The 11,922-nt window shown below is 43.3% G+C and overlaps 1 protein-coding gene across 8 annotated transcripts in view; it reads left to right on the top strand.

Annotated features, from left to right (window-relative positions):
• Nucleotides 1-5,545, top strand: part of LOC101782555 (alpha-1,3-mannosyl-glycoprotein 2-beta-N-acetylglucosaminyltransferase) — a 6,572-nt gene extending 1,027 nt beyond the window's left edge. For 2 of the 8 annotated variants that reach the window (XM_022826008.1, XM_004966281.2), the window contains exons 3-19: nt 238-312; nt 469-519; nt 675-762; nt 890-952; nt 1,533-1,644; nt 2,563-2,608; nt 2,692-2,754; nt 3,361-3,427; nt 3,498-3,566; nt 3,643-3,712; nt 3,813-3,874; nt 3,960-4,050; nt 4,140-4,233; nt 4,455-4,517; nt 4,607-4,645; nt 4,729-4,899; nt 5,034-5,545. In XM_022826008.1, the coding sequence (XP_022681743.1) occupies nt 244-312; nt 469-519; nt 675-762; nt 890-952; nt 1,533-1,644; nt 2,563-2,608; nt 2,692-2,754; nt 3,361-3,427; nt 3,498-3,566; nt 3,643-3,712; nt 3,813-3,874; nt 3,960-4,050; nt 4,140-4,233; nt 4,455-4,517; nt 4,607-4,645; nt 4,729-4,899; nt 5,034-5,144 (1,329 nt within the window). In that variant the 5' untranslated portion in view covers nt 238-243 and the 3' untranslated portion in view covers nt 5,145-5,545. Of the gene's footprint in view, nt 1-181; nt 313-468; nt 520-674; nt 763-889; nt 953-1,532; nt 1,645-2,562; nt 2,609-2,691; nt 2,755-3,360; nt 3,428-3,497; nt 3,567-3,642; nt 3,713-3,812; nt 3,875-3,959; nt 4,051-4,139; nt 4,234-4,454; nt 4,518-4,606; nt 4,646-4,728; nt 4,900-5,033 lie in introns of all 8 variants that reach the window. The other 6 variants (XM_004966282.2, XM_022826009.1, XM_004966279.2 and 3 more) reach the window with 3 other exon arrangements.
• The last annotated feature ends 6,377 nt before the right edge of the window (nt 5,546-11,922 follow it).

Here is an 11,922-nt window from a genome sequence, read left to right as displayed (position 1 = left end):
TTTAGCTTCTTGGTGCTAATCAGTTCAGATGATTAGTTATGTGTGAAAATTGCGATGTAAATACTTGGATTGTTGTGTATAAGCCCGCTTTTGCTGCTGCTGCTGCTAATTTTTGACATAAACATCATTTGTGCGTAGTTTACGCTGTTTAATTTATTTTTGTCACTTCTCTCGTGCACAGAAGAATACAGTGAAATGTTTTTACGGTTCTAAAAAAAATTCGATCATTCCAAGAAGGCGGAGATGGCTCGAAGCCCCTGCGACCTCCGCCTTCTCCTCCTTGCTGCCGCTGCAGCTTTCATCTACATTCAAGTAAGGGAGCACACCTGCCCATTATTTCTGTCTCTTTGTACGCTGTTCGATTGAGGTCTCGGTTGTTTGGTCTCCGCATCCTAACCACATTGTTCTGTCCTACATTCAATTTCCATCACTATGAGTGATCTATACTGACATGGTCCCTCCCTTCAGGTGCGCCTCTTTGCAACACAATCCCATTATGCTGACCGTCTTGCAGAAGCAGTAAGTACTAACTATTTGTATGTCTTTGTTTCTATCCCTTCTTCATCTATGCAATTCCATTGTAGGTTTTCTTAATCTGTGGACTCACCACAGGACTAGAATCAAAAGCGTTCCATAACTCAAAGTTGCTTACACCTGTAATTTGTTCCATACAGGAAAGATCTGAAAATCAATGCACCAGCCAATTAAAGTCCTTGATTGATCAAGTCAGCATGCAGCAGGAGAAGATTGTAGCGTTGGAAGGTACACACAATTAAACTTGCACCTCCATGGGATTTTTTTTGGGCGTCAAAACAGAAATCAAGCAAATCTATGAGTTGCTCAGACCCAATGGGTATTTAAGCTTGTAACCTTTTTGGTAATGTAACAGAGATGAAGATACGGCAAGATGAAGAACGTGCACAGCTGAAGATTCTGATACAGGATCTTGAAAGTATGGAATCATTTACCTTCTTGTAGCACTTGATTATTGATTTTGCTGGCCAGCCTTGTCTACTTCTGTTGAATTTCTTTGTCCTCTCTCATACAAGCCTTTTAGGCTGTGTAGAGTAACACATCGTTCTCCAGTCAGAACCTTACCAAACTGCGGCATTATGCACACGGTTCATTCCTTCATGCATTGTGCTCAATTCATAAACAGTCTGGCTGATGTTTCATCTTGAAATTAGCATTTTTTTTCCTTCTTTATGGAATCAAAACATTGTTTCCCATGTCTTCTATAGATGAGAATATTTTAATCCGTTGTATGCTATGTGGACAAATTTGAGTAAAGCATGTTTAGAAAGAGCACTGCAATAAATGGAATTAACTATAGTAAAATTATGGTTGCTAAATGGTGTTGGTCAAATGCCAAAATACAGAAGCGAGACATCTGGTCCTTAAACCTTGGCAGTTGCCATCTGCATATCGGGCCCAAAGTTGTATATTTGCTTAACTGGATGCTATTCTTCCTATGATGTCTATTCTACCTTCTGTAATTTCTAATCCTTTCCTAACATTTCTTTTAAATGCAGAAAGGAGTGTGCAAAAGTTACTAAACAAGAATGTGGTTCCTGTTGCTGCTGTTGTCATAATGGCTTGCAATCGACCGGACTATTTGGAGAGAACAGTTGAATCTATCCTGAAGTATGGTTCACGTCTGAATCATTTGGTTTCAAAAAGCGAAATGTTCTATTCTACTCTTGATTCCCAAATAGTTTTCTAACTTGGTACTAGAACCCACCCAGTGTGGTTATATGATTATACAAGAATTATGTACATTTGTCAAAATATACATAAAATTGACCCCGTTGCATATAAATTACATATGAAGTTTATTTAAGAAAAAAGTCTATTTTACTTCCCTCACCTATTTACTTTGTCCACATAACCCCCTAAGCAAAATTTAGGCTCACTTTACTCCCCCAAACTATTTCATTTGGTCCAATCTACCCCCTAATTAGATTTCTCTTTTTTGTTTCTTCCTGTACAAATTGAATTTTAATTTCAGATTTTGTCAGTTGACTTATAACATGATGCTCCATGTTAAAAAAATATATTAGAATTTTTTCATGATTACTTTTCGTACAGTTTTGTATATCTAAGATCAATTTCGTATTAAATATTCCTAACCTATGAAAATAACCATGAAAAATTCTTAGTATAATTTTCTAACATAAGGCATCATGTTTTGTATATGCTCACAAAATTTGAACTCAAAATTCAACTCATACACGAAGAAACAAAAAAGAGAAATCTAATTAGGGGGTAGATTGGACCAAATGAAATAGTTCAGGGGAGTAAAGTGAGCCAAAACTTTGTTCAGGGGGTTAAGCGGACAAAGTGGATAGGTGAGGGGAGTAAAATGGACCTTTTCCTTTATTTAAATAGATTTAAGTAGATTTTCAGCTATTATGAATATTATAGGTATATGGCCATTTGTGGTACATATATACACATATTTAAGTGGCATTCTTCATTGCGACCTATTAATCCTGTTTAGCTCGACATAGCTTGGTGCATAGAGCCCCTTTCTAAATGAGTGATGGATAATACTTGTTCCAGGTATCAGACATCAGTTGCTTCAAAGTTTCCGCTTTTTATCTCTCAGGTACTTGAAACAGCAATTTCTGTTCTTGGATCCATTAAGTGTGTGGGACTCCCATTTTTTCATTGGTTCTTTTCTTGTCACAGGATGGAACAAATGGAGCTGTGAAAAAGAAAGCTTTGGATTATAAACAAATAACATATATGCAGGTGCAGAAATGAATGTTCTGATGGTTTTTTAGAGCACTTTTATGCTTATTTACCTAATAGTGCAGACCACAATCCATTGCCTTCATGTACTATTTGAGGCATAAGTGGTTAGACATTGTCATTGAAAGATGATGTTCATAGTTGGAGTAATAGAATCCTTTACACGTTTCTCTTATTCCAGTCATGCACTTTATATATTACGGTATTACCCCCTGGGATGTTCAAATACACTTGTATACTATTCAGCTCTGATGTAGGAAATTAGGAAACCCTTGCATTATTTTGGTAGTATTAGGGTTTGACATTTGTGTGGGTCTCAAATAAGATGATGGTTGCGATTTCAGAATGAAATAGACAATAGAGACCAAAAGACCCCTCTGATGTTTCCCTGTGGTGTCTGTTTTCACTGAGCTAAATGAGAGTGAAATTAAATTACTTAATTGGAAACAAATGATAATTGACAGAATATCAAATTCACATCTTATAGTGAATTTGAATGGTAGTATTTTTTGTCCCATCGATTTATTCAATTGATTTCGAAGCAAAGTAGTTACTGATTCATTAGTTAAGACTTTCTGTGGTCCTTACGCTTTCTATATGTTGCAGCATATGGACCTTGAACCTGTGCGAGCTGAAAGGCCAGGAGAATTGACAGCATATTACAAGATTGCTAGTAAGTGCTCCTTAACTGATGTACAGTGCTTAAGTTTTTTATGTTGTTCCTAACACTTGCACTTTTTCAGAACATTATAAGTGGGCATTGGATCAGCTATTCATTAAGCATAACTTTGCTCGTGTAATCATTCTAGAAGGTCTGACATCCATGATGTGGCTGTTTATTATTACATATTTTTCGTTTTCCAACATTTTTCCATAATTTGTTAATAGATGACATGGAGATTGCCCCTGATTTTTTTGACTACTTTGAGGCTGCAGCTAAATTACTTGATAATGACAAGTATGTTACATTATTATCCTTTCTACTTGAAAATCTGAGGAATTCGATATATAATTTCTCTAATCACTTTCCTTTTGTTCTAATAATTGTGGCATTTAAGGACGATTATGGCTGTTTCTTCTTGGAACGACAATGGGCAAAAGCAGTTTGTCAACGACCCAAGTTAGTACTATGGTAGTCCTACTTTTTGAAATTTCTTCTTTATATAGAGGGAATACTACTCACTTTGCTATGCTACATTTTGTAGAAGCACTTTACCGCTCGGATTTCTTTCCTGGGCTTGGATGGATGTTAACAAAGTCCACTTGGATTGAACTGTCACCAAAGTGGCCTAAAGCATATCCTTACTGCTGCCTAGATATTTTTTATTACTGCATATGCTATTTCCCACCTTTTATCATCTAATTCTTCCTTGACGAGATTTTACTTATTGGGATGATTGGGTGAGGCTAAAGGAGGTACATGGAAACCGGCAATTCATACACCCGGAAATCTGTAGAACATACAATTTTGGCAAACATGTATGTCGGCATTGTTCCTTAATTTATTTAATTAACATAGGAATAGGAATATCAATCACCACTACCAAATTTCTTCATGCGATACAGACTAACACTTAACAGTCAAAGATGAATATGCAGTGAAACGCACCACATTTCTTCGTGCAATGGAAACCACTGATAACAATTTTTCTTGGATTACTGTCCCACATTTACACTTCGGCATTATGCTTTCTTTGCAGGGATCAAGCTTGGGACAATTCTTTGAGCAATATTTGGAGCCCATCAAGTTAAATGATGTTCATGTATGCAAAACTTTCCATATTATTCATTTGTATTCCTGCTACAAGCTACCTGTTGCTGAAATATACTTGTTCCATATTTGTGGACACAGATTGACTGGAATTCGGAGGATCTGAGTTACCTTAGGGAGGTAAGAACTAATTTGGATTTCGAAGGCTGCCTGCCATTCACATAAGAAAGTGCCTAATCATTTTGTTCTTGCAATACTTCAAGGATAAGTTTTTAACCAAATTTGGAAAAGAGGTGGCTAGTGCCATGCCTCTCCATGGATCGGATGCTGTGTTGAAAGCCCAAAACATGGCTGCAGATGTAAGGATCCAATACAACGACCAGGAAGATTTTGAGCAGATAGCTCGTCAATTTGGAATATTCGAAGAATGGAAGGTCAATTCTTAACCCAAATGTAGATAGTTTTCTCAGTTATGTGAAGCAAAAGTTTCTCTGTTAGCAATTGCCTATTTGGATTTGAAAAGTGGTAAAGTGTATCTTGATTTTTTTTTCTTGGAAAAAAATTCTAGGATGGCATCCCAAGAACAGCTTACAAAGGAGTAGTGGTCTTCCGATACAAGAGTAGTCCGAGGCGGATATTTCTTGTGAGCCCAGATTCTCTTCGTCAGCTTGGGGTGTAGTGGTGTTGAGAAGATAAATTTCATCATGGAGCCCGTGGTGAACCCTTCTTTTATCAAATGGCAAATGTCGGCGGATCCGTTTATTGATTTCTGGAATGGAGCAACCGGGATGCATGGCGAAGGAAATTTTGAGAAGTGATTGTCTTGGCCCAAGGGCCAAGGCACTGAGTAATGGAGGCATGGGCTTGGTTTATTGGAACATTTGCAAGATTAGTCATCAACATTATATTTTTTTCCATGAGTCCCTAAATATTTAGTTAGCAAGGGACTTTAATCCTAGACTGTATTTAGGGTTTACACGATGCTGTGGAATACACACGTTTGAATGTAACAGCAGGGTACTAGTTGACCTGACACTCTCGATCTTTATGGTAAAAGAAAGGTGATTTCATTATTGGTAACATCCAGCAAATCGCTAGATACAAATGCCCTAATAAACGTGGATGGTTTATGTGTATGATTTCATGTTAAGATTCTGTTACTTAGATTACTTATACATGCAACATTCAGATATTGCATTACAATTTTTTTTTCAACTTTGTGGTTCGTGGAGGATGGGAGTGGATTTGGCTGACCTCTGCTCAAATGCATGAGATTGATTTGCCTGGATTTGAGTAGGAATATGAGATGACCACAAAAAATCACCGTTGGGTATTCCCATGGTTTTTTATGCTGAGTATCTAAATAATCCTGCACGGTCAATAACTGGAAACAATCAAATACTGTCGGGCTGCAAAAACCAAAAGAAGATCAACGAACGGAAACAGAAGAAAACGATGCGGGAAACTGTTGGGCCGCAAACACCGCAAGGTGGACGCCAGCGGCCCAACTAACGGCCCGTGCGGAAACTACGGCCTGATCGGAGCGGCTTGAGATTTCCATACAGGACTTGATAGACCCCACCGGGTTGGAGCGGGTTGCGGTTCGGAATTCCAATCATCTTCCGAAAGATTTTAGTGTAGACATCTTCCACCATTTGAAATTCGTGTAACGTTGTTTGGATGACTCAGATTAGTTTGGAACTGAGGAGGAAACGGAGTGTTTGCGCAGCTGCACGTGCGTGAGCAGGTGGTCAGCTATACGTGGGGGACGCATAAAGATGGCAACGAGCACGGAATGCCCGTATGCCCGCGGGCATGGAACTCGATGGGCAAGGATAAGGGCGCCACTCCTTGCACGTGAGCATGGTGCGGACACCATCCTAAATATAGAGGATAGTTGTTCGTGGGTAAAGAAAATGCTATTCTCGCTCGCGTACCTACCAGACCCGCTCCACAGGTCTGACATGTGGGACCTACCAGCAAATATGTATATATACACAATTCCTAGGGTACCTTTCCCCTGAACCCTAATTCAACGCACTCGGCCACACCCACCCTCAAGGTTTCATCAGTGTAGTTGAATGCCATCAGTGGCCTGTCAGGGAGTACTCGAAATGTATACATGTCGCTGGAGTCGTTGCAGTGCTTTTCAAGCAGTGATGTTTCAACCATGGGGAGCTGGAAGGAGATGTTGTTCATGGTCGCAAGAACTTTGCCCTCAAGACTCGCCATCCTTGTGCAGAATTGGCGGCCATCCCGGCAGACAGTGCCTAGGGCAAGTGTGATGAAAAGGTGCTCATCAGCACGCATTGGTATATGTAGGTGAGGTGCGTGGTGCAGGTTTGTCAGGTTTCCATGAAAGTAGAAAGATGTTATCGAGTCATGCTCGTCCGGCATCTCAGGTGTCATTGGCATATCACCAGACGTACTTCCTCCTCCATCAGCACGAAATGAGCTCACTGCAGCACCATTATTTCCAGAGCTGTGGTTGTTGCTATACAGCACCATGCCCCTTGTGACATTGTTCAAAGGCCCAAAGGCCGCACACGCCGCTCGCCCAGGCCCAGCTCGCCTGCCTGCTCTCTCCTCTCGCCGACACCCTAGGCCCACACGATAGCGCCCCCTCTATTGTTCTTCTTCCTCATCAGTACCACCTCGCCCCCCCCTCACGCGCGCTGCACGTGCCGCTGCGCTCGCCCCGTGCCGAGCTAGAGCACACTACCACTCGCGCCTACGCGCACGTGACCCCCCGCCACGCCTTTTCCTTTCGCGCTGGCTGCCCCGGCTGCTTGCCACGCCGCCCACGTCGCGCGTCGCCTTATCTCCACCACCCACGTTGCTAGCACCGCGCCACCAACCCCCTAGGGCGCCGCCGCCACTCCAGAAGCTTCCCCTACCTACCCGCGCTCTAACCCTAGCCGGCCTGGGGCTATAAATAGAGCACCCCCGGTGCCCTCTTCGCCATCTCTTTCGGGCGCCGCCCGTTCGCCACCGCTGGGAGTGAGTAGGGAAGAGACGGCCGTGGGAAGAGGAAGGAAGAGAAGGAAGGAGGGAAGAAGGAGAAGGAAGGAGAGGAGGAGGAGAAGAAGGGAAGAGGAGGAGGGCGTCGTCTGTGGGAGCCGCCGCCGCTCGAAGCTCCGTCACCCGAAGCCATCGCCACCGCCCCTCTTTCCCCGCTCCTTCTGCTCGGTAGATGATAGAGTCGGAGTGCCCGATCTTTCGGTGAGTGAAGATAAATTCGACTTGGTGGAAGTAGACCCTCACGATCCGACTACGACGAGCGAACCCGAAGCGCCAATGCAATCGCTGAACCAACTCCCGATGGTTACCAACCTCGCTGGTGCGAGATCAGCCTGATCACGAAGATCGATTCCTGTCCGCAATCGAAGAACGAACAAGAAAGAGAGGCGAGCAATCTAAATATCACTCGAAGGTGGAGTTCTGAATCACAAGGACAGCGCGTATTTGCGCGTGTTCAAGAGTAGCTAAAGCTAGATGTAAAACAAAACTCAAGTCGTAAACAAAAAGGACTCGGACTAAATAAAGGGGGCGCAGCCCCTGGAGTCCGAAGGGGTCACGGCGCCCAACCCTAGGCGCCCCACCTGGGCTGCCCTGTTGGGCCATCTTCTTATTCCGATGGGCCTTCGTTCCTTAACAGCATGATGAAGTTTAATTCTCTCGCACGGGCTCGAGTGATTGGCCCAACTGGAGGAGCAACTGGAGGCGCCTGAGGTGCTGCTGGTGTAGATGTACTCGTGGTGTCCTCATCATCCTTCCCTTCTTGAACTGAAGTCGTCCTCGACGGCAACTCCTCATCTTCGCCCACATACGGTTTCAAATCTGCAACATTAAAACTCGTGGAAACACCAAACTCCGCAGGCAGGTCAAGGATATAAGCATTATCATTAATCTTGGTTAGCACTTTAAAAGGACCAGCCGCACGTGGCATCAATTTAGAACGACGTAAGGTAGGAAAACGGTCCTTCCTCAAATGCAACCAAACCAGATCACCCGGTGCAAAAGTAACATGTTTTCTCCCTTTACTACCCGCAACCTGATATTTAGCATTAGCAGCAGCAATGTTTTGTTGAGTTTGCTCATGCAAGCTAATCATTTGATCAACATGTGCAGCGGCATCTATGTGTGGGGTGTCCTCGGCATCAAGTGCAAACAAATCAATAGGCGCCCGAGGAATATAACCATAAACAACTTGAAAAGGACACATCTTTGTAGAAGAATGCGTTGCATGATTATAAGCAAACTCAACATGAGGCAAGCAATCTTCCCAACGTTTCAAGTGTTTATCTAAAACAGCCCTAAGCATAGTGGACAAGGTTCGATTAACCACCTCAGTTTGTCCATCAGTCTGAGGGTGACAAGTGGTGCTAAACAGCAATTTAGTTCCCATTTTATTCCATAGTGATCTCCAAAAATGACTGAGAAACTTAGCATCACGATCAGAGACTATTGTATTTGGAATACCATGCAAACGAATAATCTCGCGAAAGAACAATTCAGCAACATTGCTAGCATCATCAGTCTTATGACAATGTATAAAATGAGCCATTTTGGAGAAACGATCAACAACCACAAAAATACTGTCCCTCCCCTTCTTAGTTCTAGGCAATCCCAAAACAAAGTCCATAGAAATATCAAGCCAAGGGGAAGTAGGAACAGGCAAAGGCATGTACAAACCATGGTTGTTTAATCGTGACTTAGCTTTCTGGCAAGTAGGGCAGCGGGCAACAAGGCGCTCAACATCAGCGCGCATCCGGGGCCAAAAGAAGTGGGCAGCCAGCACTTCATGCGTCTTGTAGACGCCAAAGTGCCCCATGAGACCGCCTCCATGCGCTTCCTGTAACAACAAACGACGAACCGAGCTAGCTGGAACACACAGCTTGTTAGCGCGAAACAGGAACCCGTCCTGTATGTGAAATTTGCCCCATGGTTTGCCATGAATACAGTGGCCGAAAGCATCTTTAAAATCAGCATCATGCACATATTGATCCTTCACAGTTTGCAAGCCAAAGATTTTAAAATCTAACTGTGACAGCATGGTATAGCGACGAGACAAAGCATCAGCAATGACATTTTCCTTCCCGCTCTTGTGTTTAATAATGTAAGGGAAAGACTCAATGAATTCTACCCATTTAGCATGACGACGGTTCAGGTTTGTTTGGGTACGAATATGTTTTAAAGCCTCATGATCAGAATGAATTATAAACTCACGATGCCAAAGGTAGTGCTGCCAAGTATGCAAAGTGCGCACTAAAGCATAAAGCTCCTTATCATAAGTAGAATAATTCAAGCTAGCACCACTTAATTTTTCGCTAAAGTAAGCAACCGGTTTTCCTTCTTGTAATAAAACAGCACCTAGCCCAATACCGCTAGCATCGCATTCAAGCTCAAACACTTTAGTAAAATCAGGCAACTGCAAGAGAGGAGCATTGGTTAACTTATCTTTCAAGGTGCTGAACGCAACCTCTTGTGAGTCACTCCAAGCAAAGGGAACATCCTTCTTTGTAAGCTCATGTAGAGGCGCTGCAATGGAGCTAAAATCACGAACAAACCGACGGTAGAAACCTGCAAGGCCAAGAAAGCTTCGAATTTGTGTAACCGTTGTCGGTGTAGGCCACTCCCGAATGGCATCAATCTTGCTGCTATCCACCTCAATGCCCTGTGGAGTAACAACATAGCCAAGAAACGAGACACGTTGTGTGCAAAACATGCATTTTTCGAGGTTAGCAAATAAATGGGCCGCACGCAATGCATCAAAAACAGCACGCAAATGTTCTAAATGCTCTTCCATAGACTTGCTGTAAATGAGGATATCATCAAAATAGACAACTACAAACAATCCTATGAAGGGCCTTAGAACTTCATTCATCAAACGCATAAATGTGCTGGGAGCATTTGTCAAACCAAACGGCATAACCAACCATTCGTATAACCCAAATTTCGTTTTAAAAGCCGTTTTCCATTCATCACCTAATTTCATGCGAATCTGATGGTAGCCACTACGCAAATCAATCTTAGTGAAAATAATGGCACCACTAAGCTCATCTAGCATATCATCAAGGCGTGGTATAGGGTATCGGTAGCGAATGGTAATGTTATTAATAGCATGACAGTCTACACACATACGCCATGAGCCATCTTTCTTTGGAACAAGTAACACAGGAACGGAGCAAGGGCTAAGAGACTCACGAATATAACCCTTGTCAAGCAATGCCTGTACCTGGCGCTGGATTTCCTTCGTCTCATCCGGATTTGTACGGTACGGTGCGCGGTTCGGAAGCTGTGCGCCGGGAATGAGGTCGATCTGGTGCTCAATGCCACGAAGTGGTGGAAGTCCCGGTGGCAAATCTTTTGGAAAGACATCAGCGTACTCCTGCAAAATGTTAGCAACCGCAGGGGGAATATCCAAAGATGGTGCATCATCAAGTGAAACGAGCACACTAGAGCATATAAGGGCATAGCATGGCAAAGGAGCATCGCGTAACTCATCAAAATCAGCACGTGTGGCAAGCAAAACAGGAGCATTCAACTTGATTTCAGAATTAAGAGATGTCGATGGTTCAAGTTGTTTAGCAGTTTTAGCAGCTCTAGCAAGATCATCTTTAAGAATTTGTTCAGGTGTCATTGGATGTATAATTATTTTCTGACCCTTAAACATGAAAGAATAGTGGTTTGAACGACCATGATGCAAGCTATCAGTATCATATTGCCAAGGTCGCCCAAGTAACAGAGAGCATGCTTCCATGGGAATAACATCACAATCGACAAAATCAGAATAAGCACCCATGGAGAAAGGAACACGGACTGAGCGAGTAATTCTAATTTTCCCACCATCATTAAGCCATTGAATGTGATATGGATGTGGATGCTTACGAGTGGGTAAAGACAACTTTTCAACCAGCGTGGTACTCGCCAAATTGTTGCAGCTGCCGCTGTCGATGATGATGCGAATCGACCGCTCCTGCACAACGCCCTTGGTATGGAAAAGAGTGTGTCGCTGATTCTTCTCGGACGGGGCGACCTGTGTACTAAGAACACGCTGCACAACAAGACTTTCATACCTATCGGTGTCGCCCGGGTTGACATGTACCTCCATAGCTGCATGGTCAGTGGCAAGCATCGCATGTCGAATATCTTCAGAATCACTAGCGGAAGAGTACTCACCATCGTCACGAAGAAGCAAAGTGCGCTTGTTCGGACAGTCCCGAATCACATGGCCGAATCCTTTGCAACGATGACACTGAATATCCCGTGTACGGCCTGTGGGAGGGGCGGTGCCTGTGGAAGGGGCAGCGCTTGCAGGTTTTGCCGTTCGCTCGCGCGGTGTCGTGGTGGGCGTGGGTGGCGCAGGGAGAGCGGGTGCGGAGTTGGATGGCGAGCTTCTTCCTGCAAAAGAGTTAGAATATGTCTTCGAGCGGCGTCCCTGCACTTCACGTTCA

Source organism: Setaria italica, chromosome IV (assembly GCF_000263155.2).
Source record: "Setaria italica strain Yugu1 chromosome IV, Setaria_italica_v2.0, whole genome shotgun sequence".
Lineage (NCBI taxonomy): Eukaryota > Viridiplantae > Streptophyta > Magnoliopsida > Poales > Poaceae > Setaria > Setaria italica.
This window is presented reverse-complemented; position numbering and strand designations above follow the sequence as displayed.